The sequence below is a fragment of the Diabrotica virgifera genome, chromosome 2, assembly GCF_917563875.1.
Source record: "Diabrotica virgifera virgifera chromosome 2, PGI_DIABVI_V3a".
In the NCBI taxonomy this organism is placed as follows: Eukaryota; Metazoa; Arthropoda; class Insecta; order Coleoptera; family Chrysomelidae; genus Diabrotica; species Diabrotica virgifera.
This window is the reverse complement of record NC_065444.1, coordinates 86,952,038-86,977,924: the sequence shown is the minus strand read 5'-3', so window position 1 is coordinate 86,977,924 and position 25,887 is coordinate 86,952,038. Positions and strand designations below refer to the sequence as shown.

The following is a 25,887-nucleotide window of genomic DNA, read 5'->3' as shown; positions in this document are numbered from 1 at the left end:
AAAATTTAGAAAAAATACCTGCATATTTGTAGTAAAAGTAATGCATATATATGCGCATATTTTGGTAATGTTGTGTTGCATATATTCCGCTCTCTATATTACGTTCAAGCTTGCTGAAGTGAACCTGCTGCAAAGCGAGTCGAAGATAGGAATATTCAACATTATCTCCCTACCTCCCTGCCTTTGACTCGCTTTGCAGCAACCTCGCGCCAGCGCGCTTGAGCGTAGTGAGAAACGGTCAACAGCTGTTCTCATTTTCTTGTGTAAATTACCCACCGATTGAAAAACATATTCCGGTGTACATCACTTTACGATGTGACAGACAAAAAGGTAATTGAAAATAAAAGTTGACAATACTTTAAACGCGTTTTTCTCAAAACTGCTTTTTTCAAAGCCTGTAGACATTGTAACTCAAAAACTACTTGACCAACTCACCTGGAATTTTTTATATATTTTCTTTAGACATTCCTTGAGGTAACGCTGTCGAGATATTTTTTGTTTTGTGCTCATTTTTTGTTTAACAATAATAAATATGCTGATTGTCATCCCTTTTTTGAAAAAAAAAATTCGTTGTTTTGACGTCTGGTCTGAGTGATAGCAAACAGTCAAAATTTGATGAAACCAAAAAACTTGACAGTGTTAGTTCGAGAAACTCATAAGCTAATAAAATCTTTTTGATTTTTTTTGTTTCATGATCCAACGATGAGTTCTGATGTACACCGCAAAATTTATTGTTTCTTGAGGTGTCTTTAAAAATTTGCCACTGTTGGCTTATTTTTTAATATTTTTCCTTGAATTTTTTTTTTGAATAATCTATGAATTGTACTGAATATGCCTATTTAATTTAAAAATAAAATAATTGTACCACACTTTAAAAAAAATGTGCTTGAAATATTGATTTCAACCACTACGGCCCCCCTTAAGGATAACTATGACACGATTTTGATAATCAACCCATGCTAGAAATATTTGTGTATGTATGAAATTTAATAAAAAAATGTTTCATCCGGCAAGCAGATGGGTACAGATCGACCTATATTCGGATCCCGTACTATTAGGGGCCAAAAGAAAGACAAAAAAACTTGTTTTTCTTTGATAAATATATGTTTTAAATTTACCTCGGTTTTTGACCCTTCGCTTCGTTATCGATCATTCGCTATCTTAGTCTGGGCTGATTATCGGAGAATAGGCCATTTTTGGGAAAAGTTATTTACCAGCAATTTTATTGCTGGAATCGAATTATAAGATCCTATATTAATAATATAGGTATGCAAAGTCCTCAGATAGTGTGCTACTTTTTTTATAAACAAAATGGCGCCCGAAAATCGTGTTTTTTTCAATTATTGCTCTAGAACTCCGAAGATTTTAACTTTACAACAAAAACACTCAAATAAAAATTCACCGTAATTAAATTCTGCATAGAGACGTGTTTTTCTCGATCTGCTCCGACGAAAATTTTCCTCGGAAAATGCGGGTTTTCCCATCAAAATCTAATTTTCAAATAAAGTTTTAGATAAGTAATTATTTACCAATAATTAAATAATTTGGTGACTTAAAAGCCTTCTTGGTTTAGATTATAGTTCCAGAAGCTGGTGAAAATTAAACGAATATTTTAGCAACAATTCAATTGTTAATTAATAATTTACGGTCGCAATAATAACCAAAATAATTATGATACACTGATCAAACTTTGAAATCTTATAAAGATGAGATGCCTATTTAACAGTTTGTCGACAAAATATAAATTTTTTATTTTTTTGCATAATCTTTAAATGTTTAAAAAAATAGTTATAAACAAATTAACGTTTCTCAGAAAATTTTTATTATATTATAATTTTAAAAAATAGCTAAAATGCGCATTTCAAATATCTTGAAAATGAATGCTTTAAAACTTTTTTGCAACCATTTGCAAAAAAGTTATGAAACAGCAAAGTTAACATACGATTACTACGGTGTTAATATTTTTTTTAATTCTTTCAAAGCGTAGAAGTGAGTTTAAAGTACAAGCTAATTATTTATAAAACAATATCGATTATCAGCTTAATGGTTATATTTTAATTAAAGATTATAAATATATTTTTTTGTAATTTGCACGCGCGAAAGTAGAATAATACAGTACCGTAGCTACCCGCCCACATACACAACTCGCGCGAGTTTAAGCGTGTCAGTCGCTTCGAGTGAACATTTTATCTCCGGCTCTTTATCAAGCCCACTTTCGCGCTAAAAATTACAAAAAAAGTATTTTTAATCTTTGATTAAAATATAACCATTGCACTAATTTTTGACATTCTTTGTGAGTAATTAGATTGTACCATAGACTCACTTTTAAGCTTTGAAACAATTAAAACAAATTATAAACAATGGAGATATCGTATATTTATTTTTCTGTTTCCTAACTTTTTTGCAAATGGTTGGAAAATTTTTTTAAAGCATTCATTTTCAAGACCTATGAAATACGCATTTTAAGTATTTTTTAAAATTAGAATATAATAAACAATTTCTAAGAAATGTTAATTTGTTTATAACAATTTTTTTTAAACATTTAAAGATTATGCAAAAAAATGAAAAATTTATATTTTGTCGACAAAATATTAAATAGGCATCACACCTTTATAATCTTTCAAAGTTTGATCAATGTCTCATGATTATTTTGGTTGTTATTGCGACTATAAATTGTTAATTAACAATTGAATTGTTGCTAAAATATTCATTTCATTTTAACCGGCTTCTGAATTTATAATCTATACCAAGAAAGCTTTTATTTCACCAAGCTATATAATTATTGATAAATAATTACTGGCCCAAAAAATTTATTTGAAAATTCGAGATTTTGTTGGGAAAACCCACATTTTCCGAGGAAAATTTTCGTCGGAGTAAATCGGGAGAAACATGCCTCTATGTAGAATTAAATTGGGGTGAACTTTTATTTGAGTATTTTTGGTGTAAAGTTAAAATCTTCGGAGTTATAAAGCAATAATTGAAAAAAATACGATTTGTCGGCGCCATTTTGTTTATAAAAAAAGTAGCACACTATCTGTGGACTTTGCATATCTATATTAATAATAGGATCTTATAATTCGATTAAAGCAATAAAATTGCTGGTAAATAACCTTTCTTTGTACTTTACTAATTACACCAACGTATTATAACTATTTTTTTTTCAAAATTGAAAGATTATGCAAAAAAAAGAAAAATTTATATTTTGTCGATAAAATATTAAACAAGCATCTCATCTTTATAATCTTTATAAGTTTGATCAATGTATCATGATTATTTTGGTTATTATTGCGATCGTAAATTGTTAATTAACAATTGAATTGTTGCTAAAATATTTGTTTAATTTTCACCGGCTTCTTGAATTACAATCTATACCAAGAAATCTTTGATGTCACTAAGTTATTTAATTATTGATTAATAATTACTTATCTAAAACTTTATTTGAAAATTATAGTTTTTGTTAGGAAAACCCGCATTTTCCGAGGAAAATTTTCGTCGGAGCAAATCGTGAAAAACATATCTCTATGCAGAATTTAATTGCGGTGAATTTTTATGTGGGTGTTTTTGTTGTAAAGTTAAAATCTTCGGAGTTATAGAGCAATAATTGAAAAAAATACGATTTGTCGGCGCCATTTTGTTTATAAAAAAAGTAGCACACTATCTGCGGACTTTCCATACCTATATTATTAATATATAGGATTTTATAATTCGATTCCAGCAATAAAATTGCTGGTAAATAACTTTTCCATGAATTTTGCTAATTAGCCCAGAGTATCTGTACACTAAACAGATACGAAGCGCATACGTTCGATAACGAAGCGAAGGGTCAAAAATCGACGTCCTGTTGTGATTTACCTATGGAATTTTTTTTCAAATTTAAAATTTTATGCAGGTTCCCTATTCCAAATCTAGTCGATTTGTTGGAAAAACTGTTTATTATCGAACTTACAATATACAGTGGGGACGTTTGAGTTGGAATAAATTTATTTTTTCGAGAATGGGCGACTTTGGAGAGAAATCGCGAAACAGGTCGATTTTTATTTCTAAATTATGATTTTTTGGCAAATATATCATACTAGTAACGTCATACATCTGGGCATGATGACGTCATCGATGATTTTTTTAAATGAGAGTGGGGGTCGTGTGATAGCTCATTTGAAATGTAATTTAATTATCTATTTAGTAATATAAACAATAACATAATTATTTATACAGGGTGCCCAAAAAATAATTTTTTAATTCAATCAATTGAGAAGAAAAGAAGAATGTATGTAATTTATTGGATTCAAAATACATTTTGCTGCTGTTAGAAAACAGAAAACATTGTTTATTTGACAAATAAATATTGTTTTTTGCTTAAATTCAATGTTAAGCTGCCACCTACCTGCCTCTTAGCAGTTTAAACATTAAATTTAAGCGAAAACCAATGTTTATTTGTGAAATAAACATTTTTATTTGTTTTCTGACAGCAGCAAGTATTTTGAATTCAATAAATTCCTTAGATTCTTCTTTTGCTCTCAATTAATTGAATTCAACTTTTATCTCGCGAATCTTCTTTCTGTCTCAATATTTTTTGGGCACCCTGTACAAATAATTATGTTAATGTTTATATTAATGAAAATAGAATTGAATGTTCTTTCAAATGAGCTAGAACACGACCCATATTTTCATATTAAAAAATCATCGATTACGTCATCACGCCCAGATGGATGACGTGACTAGTATGATATATTTTCCAAAAAATTATAATTTAAAAATAAAAATCGACCTGTTTCGCAATTTCTCTCCAAAGTCGTATATTCTCGAGAAAATTAATTTATTCCAACTCAAACGTCCTCAGTGTATATAATTCATAAGAAAAACAAATAAAAATCTAAAATGTTTTAAATACAAATAAAAGGTAATTAAAAAAAAAGCTAAAGGACCAGTACCACTAGCATTTTTTTAGTGACTGTAAACACAGGTTATTTTTTTTGTGAGTTTTTGGAAGAAATCCCTGTGATCTGGAACATGAAGATAAGCCCTGTAAGCGTTTTGCCCTATTCTAGGAAGCTTATATCTATCACACTTTGTAAATCCCAGAAAATGATGACCATCTTCTTTCCTCCTTCAGATAGATTAATATAAAGCAGCCTCAGACATTGCTAGGAAGTGGTCTCATGGTGGTGGCTGTTCTCCTGAGCGCGAAAACGCAGCACCCAACGCGCCGATAGCTTTCTCATGCCCAAAAATTCATGCAGGATACGGCTTACGAGATGCCTTCTGTCTCAGCTATCTCGCGAATCTTCAGTCGATGGTCTGTCTATAGGCGACCGTAGACTTTTTTCACGTTATCCTCCGTGGTAGCCGTTTTCGGACCACTTGTGCGTGACGTAGCAAAAACCGACATGCGACTACGTTAAAACTCGATAATTATTACTGTCGTCGGCATCGAAGGAGAAGAATCACCGTACACAGAATTAAAGCTCTCTTTGATTTTATTGTGCGGTTTCCCTTCGAAAAACACGAATCGAATCACCGCCCCATATTTCTCCTTTTTCATGTCCATGTGGTGAGACCCCTCCCGTCTGGGAAAATTTCTGATTCGGTTTCTTTGTGGATTACTATTCAAAAATGTCCCCTTTAAACAAATCTAAAGGGTGCCGAGCTGAATTTTTGAGCAGAAATTGTTTAAACAATTTTTTTAAACAAATACAAAAGATCACGTTTTCTTGCTCCGAAACATATATTTTTAAGTTTTGTAGATCATTCTAAACAAGAAAGGTATCTTGTAAATTTTCTCAAAAATGGATAGTTTTCGAGTTATAGGCGATTTAACACTAGAAAGTCGGGCTTAGCTTACCTACCTAGAAAGCCGGAAGGAATCATTTTGGCCCCACGTTCTTTAATCAATTAAAACTCAGTTTAAAGAAATTAAATCTACTTTAGACGATAGAATCTGATTTTATTTTTTACTTTCATTGTTTAACACATTTGCTGCATATCAAAAACATTCGGAACACCATACAGTTTGCAGTTTTTGATATTTGCCACACATTGCCTTGTTACAGCCGCAGCAATGATTGGAAGTATGATTTTCTTTACAAAATATTCTCAACTGATATTTTTGTCGTTTTTGGATAGTAACAGTGATAGTTGTTGGTAGACCTGGTGTTGCTAGGCGTAGTTCCAGATTGCGGGAGGCAAGGTATGGGGCCCATAATTCTTCACACAGCCGAAAAATAAACTTACAAAGACTGAGTCTACTTCCAGTTATTTCTTTATAAATAATCCATGCATTTATTGCTTCCAAGTCAAGAGTATTATAAAACAAATACATAGGCCATCGTCTTGAAGTTACTTTTGTAGTATAAAGACGCGTCATTTGGTCCTCTACACCCACAATTGTATCTTTGTGTTCACTTTTGTTCACCAACAATTTTATCTTTATTATGTAGATGATCAGTACCAGTATAAGGGTAACCATTTACAATAAACATACATAAATATAATTTTACCCATCCATCAGGAATTTGAAAGAAAGGCTCGTCGAATTTCCCAGAAGACGATAATAACTTACACAGGGCCCATTTGGCCCCTTTAGACTTCTATGGTAGATTTGTTAGAAAAACCATTTAATAAATTTAGTAAACAATATTTTTTGTGTTAAATGTCTTTGTATCAAAATATTAAAAGTCATAAAATATGAAATTATGATTGCCTCAAATAAAAAAACTACAATAACTTCAAATCGCAACAGGGCCAAATTGGCCCCTCCGACTTTCTAGTGTTAAAATCTGAAAATTGCGAAATTACGCATTTTCGAGGCCTAAAAACTCATATTTAAATTAGTATTTTTGAGGTTGCCAGATACTTAAATTGAAGAATAAACATTCAGCTTCAAGATTCTGAAGAAGAGTTGCGTCTAACCTTAATTTAAACCGTCGTTTTTTAAATGTTAAATATGCATGTCCATCCAATTGCTCTATCCGCGCTCTATTTCAAAAATCTCCAATTTTCCTCCAAAAGATATATTTTCTGGATTCTTTGGTATATTCTAAATAAAATAAGTTTCTTGACATTTTTCTCAAAAGTTAACAGTTTTAAAGTTATAAGCGATTTAAAATCCGAAAATGGTTTTATTGGCATTTTTCGGATTTTAAATCCCTTATAACAGCGGTTCTCAATCTGTGGTACATGTACCACTGGTGGTACATTTCATTTTTTGAGGTGGTACACAAAACGCAAAAACAGCCAAAATCAGCACCATTATTATAGTTAATTAGATCACCTAGGTAGATATGTATTTCAGTTAGGTGGTACCAAAAATAATAAAAAGTATTTGGTGGTACATGACACAAAAAGATTGAGAACCGCTGCCTTATAACTTTAAAACTATTAACTTTTAAGAGAAATGCCAAGAAACTTATTTTATTTAGAATATCCTAAAGAATGTACAAAAAATATTTTTCGCAGGAAAATAGGAGATTTTTTAAGTAGAGCGCGCCGCACCGCCAATAAAATCGGTTAAACACGCATATACAGGGTGAGTCACCACCAACGGGACGGAAGATTACAGTGAAATGGTAAAAGATTTGAAAAAAAAATTAAATTAGTAGTTTGTAAGTTGATAAAAGCTACATTTTAAAATTATTTTGAAATATACAGGGTGTCCCAATAAATGGCGGCGTACCAAAGTTATATTTTTTCTTATGGAACACCCTGTATTTTAATGCATTTTTTAATTGTCCGCAAAAAATAAGGTATAGTTCCATAAGGCTTCCCTATACCTATGTACAGAGTGTTTTGAGTTATGCTGACTTTTCTTAAAATGTAAAGTTTTAAAAGAAAACTGATTCTCAAGTTATTTAAGAAATTATAAAAATATTACTTTTACATCTAAATAGCTGGATATTGGTTGAATGTATTCCATGATTAATTATTACACATTTGTCTACAGGGTGTTCAAAATTTACAGTCTCGTTATTGAAGTATTCAATGTGTCATATGATGCTTATTTTAAATGGAACACCATGTACGTAAATTAATAATTATACTAAAGAAATTTATCTCTTTCGAATGGTATATGGATGTCCTATACCTAGGTGTCATAGTTTTTGCGTAATTTACAATTTTTTAAATTCTTAATCTGTAAATCGATTTTAAAACAAAAGATGAAGTTAATTAATGTCACTGTATGAGATTGACATTTTATGACAATACGGTCTGGTAATTATCTTATAATTAATGCATCCCGTGGTTGATTATTACACATTTATTTACAGGGTGTTCAAAATTTACAGTTACAGAACACCATGGATATTAACCACTTATGTAATACATGTTAAAAATGTTTATACAACAAGCGATTTTAAATGATTTGTTTACATTATTTAACATAGCTGGTGTTATTTATAGACGTAAAAGCGTCCAAAATTCTTAATTTCATAAAAATCCCATCTGAAGTAGTAGGGTAGGAAGTTTAGCATTTACAATATTTTTAATATAACCCCATTTAAAAAATTCATCTTGGTCAATCCTGGTGACCTAGATGGCCAAATATATGGACCGAATCTATCTATTCATTTATTTCTAAATTTTATGTTGAGGTTGTTCTTAACATCACGTCAAAAATAAGCAGGAGCTCCGTCCAATTGAAGCCACATGTTTGTTCGCACGTTAAGTGGAAGGTATTAAGAAGGATCCAAAAAACTTGTTTTAAGAAATTTAAAAAAGTTGCTCCATTCAGATTTTCGTCAACAAAATATGGGTCGATAACGTACTCGCTCAGAATATTGCCCTAAACATTAACACTTCATCGGTGTTGGCGAACAACAGTAAAATGTTTGTTTCCTGTATCCTAATAAAGTGAAAGCTTTGTCTATTAACTAGACGATTATTATGAAAAGTAGGTAAATTCGTCTGTACACATTCTAAAAATAATTAGGATCTTCTCCAAATTCTAAAGTCTATAAATGAAAAGTTAAACGTTCCTGTTCTGTCTAATGCTGTTGTAGTTGAGTTTTATACTGATGATAGTGGTTTTTCTTATGTATTCTACATACACTTGTTTGACTGATTTCCAATCGACCCGAAATTTTTCTCGTACTAGTATTTGGGTTTTCCGTAACAGAAAGCAGGACAAGTTCGCTGACGTCATCAAAAATAAATGATTTATTTTTATTTAACTTTTCGTACCTATGCAACATTACCAGTAGCAGAGAATCTATCGATAAATCTCTCAAAAACGTCCTTTTTGGGTCTCTTCTATCAGGATATTTTAAGCGTAAACTTTAGAGGCTGAGACAATTTTAAAAATATTCCCCAATGCAAAGTAGCATGTCTACTCTTTCATAGATAGCGTGATTATTCATTTTTAGGAACAATTAAATTTGAATGTAATTGGCTCTGCCAAAGTCATTTTTAAGTAAAAAAAAATTGAATTTCATACACGGATGTTTATAGTTTTGATAATTACCAGACCGTACTGTCATAAACTGACAATGTCATACAATGACATTAATTAACTACATCTTTTGTTTTAAAATCGATTTACAGATTAAGAATTTAAATAATTGTAAATTACGCAAAAACTATGAAACCTAGCTATAGGACATCCATATACCATTCAAAAGAGGTAAATTTGTATGAAACTGCGAATTTTGAACACCCTGTAGACAAATGTGTAATAATTAATCATGGAATACATTCAACCAATATCCAACTATTTAGATATAAAAGTAATGTTTTGGTAATTTCTTAAATAACTTGAGAATAAGCCTTCTTTTAAAACTTTACATTTTAAGAAAAGTCAACATAACTCAGAACACTCTGTACATAGGTATAGGGAAGCCTTATGAAACTATGCCTTATTTTTTGCGGATAATTAAAAAATGCAATAAAATACAGGGTGTTCCATAGGAAAAAATATAACTTTGATACGGCGCCATTTATTGACACACCCTGTATATTTCAAAATAATTTTAAAATGTAGCTATAATCAACTTACAAACTATTCAATTTAAATTTTTCTCAAATCTTTTACCATTTCGCTGTAATCTTCCGTCCCGTTAGTGGTGACTCACCCTGTATAACAATTAAAACACAACGGTATAGATTAAGGTTAGACGCGATCACTCTTTAGAATCTTGAAGCTGAATGTTTAATCTTCAATTTAAGTATCTGGCAACCTCAAAAATACTAATTTAAATATGAGTTTTTATGCCTCGAAAATGCGTATTTTCGCATTTTTCAGATTTTAAATCGCCCATAACTCGAAAACTATCAATTTTTTAGAAAAATTACAAAATACCTTTCTTGTTTAGAATGACCCAAAAAACCTAAAAATATATGTTCTAGGGTAAAAAAAGTGATCTTTTGTATTTGTTTAAAAAAATTGTTTAAACAATTTCTGCCCAAAAAATCCGCCGGCACCCTTCAGACTTGTTTAAAGGGGACATTTTTGAATGTAAATCCAAAAAGAAACCGAATCAGAAATTTTTTCAGACGGAAGCGGTCTCACCACATGGACTAAGACACGCTCGCTTCCAAACGCGGTTAAAACAAAACTATGAGTCTGATTCACTTGAGATTTTGATATAGGCCGTCTATAGGGCTTTTCATCGATTGTCATTTGTTTTGAGCTTCTGTCATATGTTGTATAATCTGTGTATAATATTAATATACACGGATTATACGACATATTATTATGACAGAAGCTCGAAACAAATAACAGTGAATTAAAAGCCCTATAAGAATGTACTATACGGTAATCTTTTTCTCTTGCGATAGTAGCGCCATCGGGCCGAGAGCCTAAGTATTTACCGGCTCACCAACGTATATTAATTAACCAATTTAGAAATGAACTTAAATGTGCTATCGATTGATTATTATTTTTTTATTCTTTATAGACAATTGGTTTTAAGACCAGATGGTCGAGCTGGTTTACCAAAAGGGTCGTATCGGCAGCGTTATCGAGTGTTTCTAGTCTACATGTAACGAAGAACGTGTCCCAGATATTATTCGAAGGTTACGATGAACCAATATTGGGTACATTATCGAAGTTTCCCTGGTTGGACGTCCAGGACAAATTTGGGATCTTTTATGGTGTAAGTCTTTTTTTGTAAATTAGATTAAAGTAAATATTTTATTGACTGTAGAAATTTATTAATAATATTATTTTTGACAGAAAGTTACAGTGGGCCTAGCCGGGTAAGATGATGAAAAGTGCCCCCAACTCGATTCGAATTCCATATAGGTCACCGTTTAGAATATATAGTGAAACTAACTTTCTGAAATTTTTAGCCCCCTAGGTGGTCATGTGACCCACCTAGAGCCTAATTAGAGTTTTTATGTTTTTATTTTTTATCTCAGCCGCATTGAGAACTTGCGAAAAACTTTAAATAAAAAGTTGTAAGCTTTAGAAAGTTCTGTCCGAAAATTTTTTTATTAATTTTTGGCGGGAAATTTTAATTTAATTTTTGGCGGGAAATTTTAATTTTAGAACGATTTTAAAATTTTAAATGAGTATAAAAAAATAACTAAGACATTCGCTTTCACGAAAAAAATATATAACGTGTATTTTTGCATAATATTTCACCCTAAATTTTTTCAAATTTTTAAAATTGGTGAAACGCACCTTTAAAAATAAAAAACCTCATTTTTCGGTCTTTTTCTGATACAATTTTATACATATTTTTCAAAAAAGGTAACACCGTCACTAGAATAGGTAAAAAACTGAAAAATAATTGGGGTTTGCTTAATAAAATTTTTGTCTGATATTACCCCTAAGCGCGCCAATGATGAATATCAAATTCTTAATTTTATGTCAAAATATGCACAATACCTACCTCTTAAAACCCGCCAAGTTTTATTACAATGTTGCCAGTAGTTTCGGCAAAATCGTAAAAAATGTGTAAAATTTTGTTTTCTTCAACGCCCTGTATCTTGAAAATGGACGACGTTACAAAAAATTTTTATTAAGCAAATCCCAATTATTTTTCAGTTTATTTACCTACTCCAGTAACGGTGTTACCTTTTTTGAAAAATATGTATAAAATTGTATCAGAAAAACGAAAAAAAAAACCGAAAAAATGCGGTTTTTTATTTTTAAAGGTGCGTTTCACCAATTTAACAAATTTGAAAAAGTTCAGGGTGAAACACTATGCAAAAATACACGCTATATATTTTTTTTCGTGAAAACGAATGTCTTTTATTTATTTTAGTTATTTTTTTATACTCATTTAAAATTTTAAAATCGTTCTAAAATTTAAATTTCCCGCCAAAAATAAAAAAAAAAATTTTCGGACAGAACTTTTTAAAGCTTGCAACTTTTTTATTTAAAGTTTTTCGCTAGTTCCCGATGCGGCTGAGATAAAAAATAAAAACATAAAAACCCTAATTAGGCCCTTGGTGGGTCACATGACCACCTAGGGGGCTAAAAATTTCAGAAAGTTAGTTTCACTATATACCTATGCTAAACGGTGACCTATATGGAATTCGAATCGAGTTGGGGGCACTTTTCATCATCTTACCCAGCTAGGCCCTTTGTGTTCAATTTCGGGGTTTATAATTTTTAAAGTTTTCATTTTGTTGGATTTATCGGTTTGCTTAAACATTGTGTATATTTATAGCATTTTGCATTGAATCCAACCGTTGTGTTGGATTTATGTCATTTTGCTAAATAAGTAAATACCTAAATGTCGAAAATAAAACACCAGTATGTATACGAAAACACTATTAGTGGAGTCACTGAAGGTGGATATGAGCTATTACCTCCGATTTCGTTGAAACTCCATCGATTTGCATGAAAATTGGTGAGTAATTAGAGGATACCTCAAGGAACAAAGGTGACATGAAGCCAACTTGCGCTTTTACCCTGGGGGTGGATGCCACCCCTTCTCGTGGGTGAAAATTATTTTATTAAAAATAATACCATAAATCGATAGAGGGTCAAATTCTAATCAAAATTTGTTATATAAAGTTATTAAAATAAATCAATACTTTTTGAGTTATTAAATATCAAAAATTTTAATTTTTCTTGAGAAAAATGCATGTTTTTAACCAATTTTTCATCAATAACTCAAAAAGTGTAAGTTTTAACAAAAAAGTAATTAATATCAAAATTGAAGCTAATAAAAAATGAAATAAACCCCCTACTAGAAAAACCTTTTAATATTAACTAAAAGTGAGTTATAGGTAATTGAATGCACATTTTTTTCGGCGAGTAAAAAACTCTAAGTATTCAAGCTGAAATAACGGGAAAGCACTTAAAAATATCTATTAAATGAGCCCCCGAACATGTTGATAGCGTTAAAAATGCTCCAAAATTTTTTCCAAATTTATCTTTTAAAAATTTTTCCAAAAAATGTTATTGTTTTTTTTAATAACTCCGTTCGTGTTTACGATATAAGGTTCATCTAAAAACTGTTTGAAAGTTAATTCCAAGTGCTATATATTTAAGCACGTTGAACCTAATCTTTCAAACCTCTTACTTTTTTAAAAATAAAAGGTTAAATGACCTCGGCTGCATGGTTCCCACAGCAAAATTTAAGATTTAAACGTTTCTATCTCGGTTATTTTTTACCCTGTAGAAATACTAAAACAGGTAAAATATTTGGCACAGAAATAGCTCAAATTCGTTATATATAATTTTTTACGTATATTGAGTATTGTTGGAGTTATTATCAAATGAATATGAGAAATACAATAATTTCAAAAATTATGATTTTTTTAAATTATATCTTTTTTTCAAAAATATGCATTCTAAACCGGTCAAAATTATCGAAAACATTACTTATGCTAATATATAGAAGTTATTGTAAGGATTACTATAAATTTTAATTTTTGTGGAAATGGCGTATGTTTTATTTTTCACTTTTTCCTAAAAAATTTGAAACGGTTCTTTTATTTTCATTATAACTTGCTTAATTTTGACGCTATTACCTTGTTCTGAAGCTCGTTTGATAGGTATTCCGAAGTAATTTGACAAATTTTAAGCAGGTGTATTTTATACATTGCATCGTTTTCCCGTTATACTCCAGGGAAATAAGGTTTTTGTCGGGACACTTCAGCAGCCAGGTTGCAAATAGGTTTTTTGGGTACTATATACCTAATACATTATACATACAAAAATGCCCGTCATAGTACGGACGAGAATTTTAGTTATTAACAAATAAGTGTCAAAAATGGCAGTTTTTTCGTTTAAACAGCTACAGGTAAAAATAGGATAATTAATTATCTTATTTATAGTATTCTTATTTTAGTAGATGAGCCAATGTTTAAAACGGCAGTTTTTTAATTTTGGTCCGATCATTTGTTGCTTCGAAAATTGCAAAATAAAACTAAAATTTCGAAAATAAAAAATTTGCTATAACTTTCGCGAAAGTGACCTTACGATTTTTATATTTCACAAAAAGTTGAGTCAAAGAGTCCATATACTGCACAAAAAATATTAAGACGATTCGTCAATTGATTTAAATTTTATTCAATTTGTTTATCCCAAAGAGCTTTTTTTTGTAATGTTATTGTTCAGAAAATAATAATTATATAGAAATTCTGTGAAAACCACATGAAATAACAATAGTCTTGTTTTAAAATTATTGAAGAAAATCTTTAAAAAGTAATTTTTGCCACTACGAAAACATGTTACTAAAGTAGAGTCATTTTTGGCTTGAAAACAATTGGAATAGCTTTGTTAATATTGACTGTAGAGTAAATTTACCTTGGAATTTCAAAAGCTGGTATTTTTACACAAATTTTCAAAAAAAAACGTTTTGCCTATGTTAATTACGGTCAAAGTTAGCCACTTTTATTATTTAATTCACAGTTACTTCAATATACCTAAAATTCTCCTGTAACAGTGTTAGTTACCATACTACTTCGAAACGGCTTGGCCGATTTTTATGAAATTTTACAAGTATATCCTATGGGACTGAGAATAGGTTTTAATCTATTTTTCATACCCATAAGTTTTAAGGGGGGTTGCCCCCCTGACATTTTTTTTAATTTTTTTGGACAAAATTGTTTATCTCAATTTTATATAATGTAGGATTAAAAAATACATACAACCCTTAATCTACGCTTTTTCATCACCAACCCCTATTTGTTAATACCCATCTATATATTTACATCTATAAAATTCTCCTGTCACAGTGTTAGTTGTCATACTCCTCCGAGACAGCTTGACCGATTTTTATGAAATTATATATGTATATTCGGTAGGTCTTAGAATCGGTCGTAATCTATTTTTCATATCCCTGAGTGATAAGGGGAACTCCCCCTAACATTTTGAAATGTTAGGTGGGGATTTACGTACATAACGTACTCTACAAGACTACGAGTACATACAATTTAAAAAAATTATGATCAAAATCCATCAACAAGCTCTGGAGATATTAATCGCAGCATATGTTTGAAGAATCATTTTCATTTTTTGAGTGCACGGATTTTAATAATTCATTTCCACCGACCACAAATCGATTTCGTTAGCACGTTACCTTTAAAGCTTTATTAACAACTCTGTTGAAGTTTAAAGTTTACTCAAACTTTTACACATAAACTATATACCTTCAACTTCGAAATGGCGCTAGTTGGGTTGCTTAATTGTTATAAACAAAGTAGCTGTCAATTAAATAAAAAAAAGTGGCTAACTTTGACTGTAATTAACCTAGGCAAAAAGTGTTTTTTTTTTAAATTCGTATAAAAATACCAGCTTTTCAAATCCCAAAGTAGTTTTAATCTACAGTGAATATTAACAAAGTTATTCAAATTGTTTATGAACTAAAAATGACCCTACTTTAGTAAAATGTTTTCGGAATGACAAAAATGATTTTTTAATGATTTATTTAAAATACTTTGAAAACACGACTTTTTTTCTTTCATATGGTTTTCACAGAATTGCTATTACGTTACTATTTTCTGAACAACAATATTGCGAAGAAAAGGTTCATTGGGATAAACAAATTGAATAAAATTTAAACTAATTGACGAATCGTCTTAAAAATTTTTGTGCATTATATGGACTGTTTGGCCTCAACTTTTCTTGCAATATGAAAGTATTAAGGTAATTTTCACAAAAGTTATAGCAATTTTTTTATTTTTGAAATTTTAGTCTTATTTTGCAATTTCTGAAGCAACAAATGATCGAACCGAAATTCAAAAACTGCCATTTTAAACCTTGGCTCATCTATTAAAAGAATAACAGTATAAATAAGATATTTAATTACCCTATTTTTACCCGTAGCGATTTAAACGAAAAAACTTCCATTTTTGACACTTATTTGTTAATAACTAAATTTATCGTCCGAACTGTGACGGGCATTTTTGTATGTATAATGTATTAGGTATATAGTACCCAAAAAACCCATTTGCAACCTGGCTGCTCAAGTGTCCCGAACATGGTATATTTTTGCCTTATTTCCCTGGAGTATTATTTTTAAGCTTGAATACTTATATTTGAGTTCTCGTTGAAGAAAATACACATTCAATTGCCAATAACTCACTTTGAACTAACATTATTTTAGTTATTTATGTGAGGAATGTATTCAATTCTTTATTATCTTCAATTTCGGTAATAATACTTTTTTTGTAAACGCTTATAGTTTTTGATTTATACGTGAAAAACCGATTTAAAACATGCATTTTTTTACGAAAACATAAAATCTTTGGTCTTTAATAACTCAAAAAGTGTTGATTTATTTTATATATACTTTATATAAAAAATTTTGATTAGAATTTGACCCTCTATCGATTTATTGTATTATTTTTAATAAAATAATTTTCACCCGAGAAAAGGGGTGGCATTCACCCCCAGGGTAAAAGCGCAAGTTGGCATCATGTCACCTTTGTTCCTTGAGGTATCCTCTAATTACTCACCAATTTTCATGGAAATCAATGAAGGTTCAACGAAATCGGAGATGAAAACCTTCAGTGACTGCACTATACATATTAATACTTCTATATAAAACAAAGCTTCTCAAATAATTATGTAGGCCTGTATCATCTCCTAAAATAGACAATCGCATTACTTTTCATTATCAGTATCGGTTTTCTAGTGCGTAAACCATTTAAGGTCTTCTTCTTCTTTCCAATAAACATTTATTCAATGATTTGTTGAAGTTTGGTTAAACAAGATCGATTTACGTCAGTTTGCTTGGTCTTAAAATGGAATTCAATGCATTTTTGTTTGGTTTTGAATGATTCGTATAGCAATATACAGGATATCCAGAAACTCCACCGACAAACGAAAACAGGAGATTTCTCAAGTAATTTTAAGACAATTTAACCAAATTCACCTAGTTTGAAAATGTTTCCTAAGGGAGCTAACGCTCTTTGAAAATGGCGTCTTGTAAGTTTTTCTTAAATACCTCCAAAACGCTTCAAGTTAGAAAAACAAAAATTGGAACGCATATTTATCTTCCAGAGATAAATCATTTCCATCTATTGCGAATTTATAGTACCGGTCATAGGCTTCCGTTTTGGGTAGGTTATTTTATCGCACAACTTTTTTGTCTTTAAATTTTAAGCATTTTTCACTTTGGATTATTAAACTGTGAGGTATGCTAGTACTAAAAGGTACTCTTGATTTAAGTCGGTAGGATACACCGTTTTCTAAAAAAACCGATTTGAAAATTTTTCGCCTCTTGAATTTGAAAAAAAAATTTTTTTTAATTTAAAAAAAAAACGGTATATTTTACCAACTTAAAGCAAGAGTAACTTTTACTACTAGAATACCTCATAATTTAATAATCTAGTATCAAAAATGCTTAAAAATTAAAGACAAAAAGTTATACGATAAAATAACCGTTGACCTACCCAAAACCGACGATATGACCGATACTAGAAATTCGCAATTAATGAAATCGATTCATCTCTGGAATATAATTAAGGTGATACAGTAGCGATCAACAGGTAGCCAAAACGCGTTCCAAGATTGCGGCTATAATTTTGAATATTTTTTCGAGATATTTGGCACACGTATTCGCAATATAATAAAGAATGGCGGTACAGAGCCCAATTTGAAAAATATATTAATATGTGGAAATTACTCTGTAATTAAATACAATATTAAAAAAACGAGCCTGTACCGCCATTAAGAAGAACAAAAAAATACACTTCCTTCAAATAAACTTTTTTATCCGATGCCTAAATTTTGTGTCATTTTGGAACTACTAAAATTTTTTATTTCATTAGTAGTTCCAAAATGACACGAAATCTAGGTATCGGATAAAAAAGTTTATTTGAAGAAAGTGTATTTTTTTGTTCTTCTTAATGGCGGTACAGGCTCGTTTTTTAATATTGTATTTAATTACCGAGTAATTTCCACATATAAATATATTTTTCAAATTGGGCTCGGTACCGCCATTCTTTATTATATTACGAATACGTGTAGCAAATATCTCAAAAAAATATTCAAAATTATAGCCGCAATCTTGGAACGCGTTTTGGCTACCTGTTGATCGCTCCTGTTTCCTCTTAATGGTATAACTTTTCGTATTTATAAATATTTTTTTTTAACTTTTTTTTTAAATTAAAATCGAAAAATCGAAAAATTTTCAAATCGATTTTTCTAGAAAACGGTTTATCCTATCAACTTAAAACAAGAGAACTTTTTAATAAAAGAATACCTCACAAATTAATAATCCAGAGTAAAAATGCTTATCATTTAAAGACAAAAAAGTTTTGCGTTAAAGTAACCGTTGCCCTGTATGACCGGTACTAGAGATTTGAAATGGATGAAATTAATTTGCCTCTATAAGATAAATACGCATACCAATTTTTGTTTTTCTAAATAGAAGCGTTCCGGAGGTATTTAAAGAAAAACTAATTACCAGACGCCATCTTCAAATAGCTCTAGCTCCCTTAGGAAACGTTTTCGGACTAAGCCAATTGAGTTAAATTATTTAAGGAATCTCCTGTATTCGTTTGTCGGTAGAGTTTCTGGGCGCCCTGTATATTGGATTTAAAGCACTTTGCCTTAAATAAATAGTTCACAATGTAGATTGAACTATACCAAGTACTTTGTAGTATTCACTTTCTCGTGTTTTTGTCTTTAAAAATTTGGAAATTATTTTATGTGTCTTGTAATATTATTTTATGGTCTGCAAATAGTAGAAGTATACAGATCGAGTTGATTCACTTGCAGATTTTGAAGACGTCTTTACTTTACTCATTCAATAGTGATGTGAAAAGACTTCACAAGACTATTTCACTTTTTGCCGTTTCTCACCAGTTTTGACCACCACCTTTTTCTGGTAGAATTAGATGTTTATTATAGTAGGGTAAGCAAGTATGCTAAATTTGCAGTTACTCGAGCGTTATGGGGACCTATTGGGTTGTATATCGAAGAAGCACTGAAAAAAACAAAAAGCAGAGAAATCACGATAGTCCTAGGTGATTTCAATGCAAAGATTGGAAATGGGCAAAGCGGAAAGTGTGTAGGAAAATATGGTCTGGGAAATCGAAATGAGAGAGGGTATCGTCTACTACAATTTTGCCAAGAGCAGAACTTTATTATTACAAACACAGTTTTCAAACTACCCAACACACTACTGTATACATCGCGATCGCCCGCAGATTCATCGGAGAAAGTAGTTAGGAACCAGATAGACTTCTTCTTCAGGTTCCTTCCCCTATCGGAGGTTGAAAATCATCATCGCTATTTTAACTTTATTAGCCGCACTTCTGAACAATTCTAATGAGCTGCAACCGAACCACTCTCTTAAATTTGTTAGCCAGGATATTTTGCGTCGTCCTGGGTTTCTCTTTCCTTGTATCTTCCCTTGCATAATTAACCTTAGCAATACGTACTTCTCGCCCCTCATTTATGACCCAGATATTGAATCTTTCTAATTTTAACAGTTTTTATGACTTCATATTCTTTCTTCATTCTTTGTAACACCTCTATATTAGTTACTTTTTCAGTCCACGATATTCTGTGGATTCTCCTGTAGCACCACATCTTAAAGGAGTTTAATTTTTTGATTTCAGACTGTCTTATTGTCCACGCTTCCATGCCGTATAATAAAGTAGAAAAAACGTAACAACGTAGCATTCTTGTGCGGATCTCTAGATTAAGGTTACGGTTGCAAAGTACGTTCTTCAATTTTATGAACGTGTTTCTTGCCATTTCTATTCTAGATCTGATTTTTTTTGTTTGATCTCCATCTTCGGTTAGCCACGTTCCTAAATATTTATATGTTATTACTCTTTCGATCGTTGTATTATTGATGATCAGGTTATCTACATTTTGTGGTTTTTTTGAGAATATCATTGATTTCGTTTTCTTGAGATTCATTTGCATTGTATACATGTTGTATTATGTACTGTAGATCTTCCATGTCACTTGCAAATTTGACCGTATCTACCAGATAGACTACATTATGATAAACGAAAGATATTGTAATGCTGTTAAAGCCGTAAAAGCATATCCCGGAGCAGACGTGGCCTCAGATCACAACCCACTTATCGCCAAAATTACACTCACACTTAAAAATATTAAAAGACATCCGAGAACTGCTACAATAGACATAAGCAAGCTTAAAGAACCCATCGTAAAAGAATGTCTTCAACACAAACTGCATACGAACTGTAGAGAACTGAATATAGACACCAATGACATTGACGAGCACTTGGAGCAACTAAAACATTGCATACTAGAACCTTGTAAACATATACTAAAGACTTCCACAAGGAGAAAAGAGGAATGGATGAACGACGAGATACTGAATATGATGGAACAACGGAGACAATATAAGAACAAAGATGACAATAAATACAGGGAGATTAACCACGAGATAAGGAAGATGATAAAGCAGGCAAAAGAAGAACACTTTGAAGAGAAATGCAAAGAGATCGAGGACCTCCAAAAAAGATACGATCAATTTAACCTACATAAGAAAGTCAAAGAATTGGCTGGACTAAGAAAGCAAAATCTCACTGGTGCACTTCTGGATAGACACGAGGTTGCTATAACAGAGACCGATGAGAAAGTACAACGTTGGGCAGAATACATCGATGAACTGTTCGATGATGAAAGAGGTTACCTGGTACACATAGAACTTACTTCAGGAGAAATAGGTCCAGATATTACAAAGGAAGAAATAATACATTATGCGTTAAAAACAATGAAGAAGAGGAACAGCCCAGGACCTGACATGCTTCCTATCGATCTTTTAAAAATTATAGATGAGCAGCATATTGATGTTTTAGTGGTAGTTTTGAACAAAATTTATAGCTCAGGCACATTACCCAAAGAATGGTTGACGTCGACCTTTATTTGCCTCCCTAAAAAGAAAAACGCAAGAGAATGCGGCGACTACTGTACCATTAGTTTGGTGTTTCATGTGCTTGAGTTGCTACTGAAAGTCATCCATAACCGAATATATCATAAACTGGACATAGACATTAATGATACGCAGTTTGGGTTTCGCAAAGGTCTGGGAGCTCGCGAAGCTCTTTTTTTCACTTAACATACTTATACAAAGGTGCCTGGACGTCAATCAAGATATATATGCATGTTTTATTGACTATAATAAAGCATTCGACAAAGTACGACATGAAAAATTAATGCATGTCCTGGAATCAAAGAAGTTGGACTACAATGACCTCAGAATTATATCGAATTCATACTATAAACAACGAGCAAAAGTACATGTGAACGACCAGATGTCAGAGGAAATTGAAATCAGACGTGGAGTGAGACAGGGATGCGTGTTGTCGCCAATTCTTTTTAATGCCTACTCGGAAGAGATTTTGAAAAAAGCTCTTGAGGGTGAAACAGCTGGAATAAAGGTAAATGGAGTTCCCATTAACAATATTAGATATGCGGATGACACTGTCATCTTAGCTGAAAATATTGGGATCTTCAGAGGCTGGTGAACAGAATAGCAGAGTTTGGACAAGAATATGGGCTAACAATGGATGTCAAGTTTATGAGAATATCCAAAACTCAAAGTAATAACGAAAATCTCTTCATAAACGGATCCAATATCAAACGAGTCGACCAATATGCATACCTTGGAACAATGATCAACTCCACAGGAGATTACTTACAGGAAATAAAAATCAGAATAGAAAAGGCTAGAGCAAATTTTAACAAAATGAGAAAAGTGCTCTGCACAAGAGATTTGAAGTTCGAGCTAAGAGTTAGGTTGGCTAGGTGCTAAGTTTTCTCGACTTTGTTTTATGGAATAAAAGCTTGGACCTTGAATGGTGCATCAATGAAAAAACTAGAATCATTCGAGCTGTGGGTGTACAAAAGAATTCTGAAAATATCGTGGACAGAACACGTCACAAACAAAGAGGTTCTGAGAAAGATGAATAAAGAAATGTAAATCGTAAATACCATCAAAACAAGAAAATTGGAATATCTCGGACATATTACACGTCGAGAGAGGTACAGCTTACTCCACTTGATTATGCAGGGAAAGATTCAAGGAAACAGAAGCATAGGGAGACGCAGAATACCGTGGCTGAGCAACCTGAGAGAGTGGTACGGATATACATCAAATGAACTTTTTAGAGCAGCCGTCTCTAAAATACGAATAGCTATGATGATTGCCGACCTCCTCCGCGGAGATGGCACTTAAAGAAGAAGATTGGGTTGTGAAAATTAGGCCCTAAAAACAAAAAAGTTAAGGGAAGTTTTCCATTTTAGTGGGGACTTTCCATTTTTTAATTTAATTTTCTATTTCCAGCAATCGTTTTTTTTTCGTCTATAGCGCCATCTATCCATAATTAGAAAAAAGTCTCGAATAAACGTTACTTATTTTTACGTAAGGAATACAAATCTGCAATAAAAAATGGGGCTCCTATTTAAGATTTTAAAGTTACCCCCACCCCACCTCCGTGTTTTGTGTCATTTGATAGATTTTTCAAAAATATTTAACACGTATTTTTTAGTATTTCGATCTGACGTGCATTTCGAGAAATACTCGCTTTTTTGTGAAATTTTGTGTTTCACCTATTTCCTTACGCCCCGCTCAAATCGTCAGATTTTTGAAACATATACTGTTCTGCTTGTACTTAACTTCTTTCTATCTAATCAGCCCTACACATCCATCCTTGGATATAGTCATCCTCTTCCTTCTTCCATGCCTCTGTATATTGGGTAATTTGCATCCATTTTGAGAGTGTTTTGACCCAGTGTGTTTCTTCAGGTCATCTGAGCATCGCATATTATGTGGCCTTCCCCTTATTCATTTGTGATTCCACGATTCCCAATGTATAATAGTTCATCTTTCATCCTTCTGCCGTAGGGTGTGTCAGGCAAACTTACATTTAAGCTTTGCTACTTGGGTTGAGACATCTTTTACTTTTGTTTTGTTACGGATCCATTCATTTCTTTTGCTGTCTGATAGTTTAATGTTCAGCATTTGTCTTTCAGAAATCCATGGATCCATTGTCATTCAAAGATCCATGGAAAGACAAATGTACTTAACTTACCCTATCTTAACCTAACAATTTCGAGTTTTTCTAAAGATAAATTTTTTTTCGGACCGCCCTTAACGAACTTCCCTGTATTAAGAGTCAGTATATGAAAGGGTACATTAGAGGGTACAAGGTTTCTCCCCATGTGATTTTCTGACGCTCTCGAGTAACTGACAAAATCCCCGCTTGTGCTCCCGTACCATTAGTTTTTTGTTATATTTTTTTCATAAAAATTTTCTCGAAACCTACTGAAGTTGTATGGATTTGGCAACTGAATCGTAGTTTTGAAATCAGTTGAATGAGTTTTTTCTTTTCTATTGTAGAAAAACAATACGTTCGGCAAAGACGGAGTTTTCTCAATGCACTATAAAAACGACGAAAACTTCGGCAGACTTGTAACATGGAACAACAAAAACCAAACAAATTTCTACGAGGGCCATTGCAATGACATCAAAGGGTCAGCGGGAGAGTTTTATCCATTTCACAGACAAAGACAGAAAGTTATATTGTATTCAGCAGAGCTCTGTAAATATGCCGAATTAGAATATGTAGAAGATGTCGTTATTAAAGGAGTTTTGGGTTATAAATATACTGCAGATAACATTTTTGATAACGGTAAGTTTTATATTGTTATCTATTATTAGTCCACCATCTGTTCCATCAATTTTCATATTTTTTTAGTAGAATTCACAATAGTAGAATAGTCACAAAGACTAAACTGGCTTGGTCACTTAGAAAGAATGCCAGATAATCGGTCCATCGCGTTGGGGGTCTTCCTCGGCTTCGCTTGTCTTCGCGTGGTCTCCACTCAAGCAGTTTTTTTGTCCATTTCTGATTTTTCATTTTTGCAACATGTCTCGCCCATCTCCATTTTTGGCTGGTAATACGTTCGATAATGTCTTCTATTCTGGTTCATCTACGAACTTCCTCGTTTCTGACTATGTTTCTTAAGCTTATTCCCATATCCCATATTATATATTCCCTTATCTCCATCTTTCGCTGTGACTCCATTTGTACTTTTGTTATCTGGGCCTGAAAAATAGGCGACGTTGCTAGGAGTTGTTTAAAATGCCCTTTTCCTCTCCAGTGAGTTTCTGGGAGTCCCAGTACCGAAAGATTGTGGTCTGCCATTTCTTTTTTAATTATGTGTAACTTTCCAGGGTTTTGGATCAGTCCCTGGACGTTCCATGTACCAATTCGCTGACATTTTCTGAAATTAAATAAAAATTTGGATTCAGTCGCACAATTTCTGCCAGGTGCCTGGTCCCTCACACCTTGGCAGCCGGTAGCAAATTTCACACCATCCGACCCGGAACCGAGATGGCGCCGAGCGTGAGTCGGGTCGCTACACATTCCATCTTCACTTACCGAAATTGTCATCGTTATGGGAAGAAATTCTCTTGGGAAAATAGTGCAGTGGTTTCCCTTTGCCTTCTGCACCGCTGTATATGTGCCGTTTCTGTGGCTATCATTCTCGCCGCATGGTCAGTTTTGTAACAGCCAGCTGCCACTGTCCAACCTATCACCATGTCTGGCTACCCTCACTTAGTTTAGCCTGCAGACCAATGCAGTTGCCCGGGATGTGGCACGTGGAACCATAAGTGAGAGTTGAGTGCCTTATGAGGACCAGTTATCAAAAACAATCTCCCGTCTACGACGTTTGATGTGGTCGTTCCAATAAAAGGTGCTACCTCTGTAACACACTCATACACCCCATCTCTCATACACCCCATAGCTGGTGTAACTGGTAGTAGTAAAGACGTGATATCTCATAAAAATAGGAAGACTAAGATGGCAGGACATATAGCAAGATCGCAGCAGAACAACTCTCCTAGATGAATGCTCATATCAGAGCCGGTGAGAAGTAAATGAAGAAGTAGACCAAAACTTAGATTAAAGGATGGTGTAGATGAGGATGCTAGCAAAATAGGTGAAGCAAACTGAAAACGGTCGCCAATGGATAGGGCTACCTGGCGGAATAAACTTAAGAAGATTAATGTAAGCCATAGGACTGTAGCACCAAGGATGATGACTTTTTTTTATCTCCTATAGCAACAGATATCACGGACTTTTGTTAACAAAAGTTGATCACCTTTATAGTGAATGCATTTATAGTGAATGCATTATGAGCCTTGTTGCGTATGATCGGGGAGAGGTATTTCATTAAATTGAATAAAGGTATGCGATACCTAAAAAAGAAAAATGCGATACCTGGAGGTCTCCAACCAATTCAAAATACAGGGTGTTTCATTGGGAAACGGAAATACTTTAACGGTGAATAGAGGTCACCGAGCCTGTTCAAGACATACTACATTTTTTGCCCTGTCGACTTTTATAACCGAGTTACAGGGTGTTTTATCGATTTTGCCCATTTCTTTCCTAAGCCATAACTTTACAACCACCCTGTATATTTTTTTGATATTTGGTACACATATGTCTCATTCAAAACCCAAACGACCGACCTACTAACCATAAGAAAAT

The 25,887-nt window shown here is 32.4% G+C and overlaps 1 protein-coding gene across 4 annotated transcripts in view; it reads left to right on the top strand.

Moving 5' to 3' along the window:
- The window catches only part of LOC114331820 (protein peste), a 195,705-nt gene that overhangs the window by 158,417 nt on the left and 11,401 nt on the right, over positions 1-25,887 (top strand). For all 4 annotated transcript variants that reach the window (XM_050643846.1, XM_050643843.1, XM_050643844.1 and 1 more), the window contains exons 3-4: positions 10,887-11,084; positions 23,730-24,021. In XM_050643846.1, the coding sequence (XP_050499803.1) occupies positions 10,887-11,084; positions 23,730-24,021 (490 nt within the window). The remainder of the gene's footprint in view (positions 1-10,886; positions 11,085-23,729; positions 24,022-25,887) is intronic.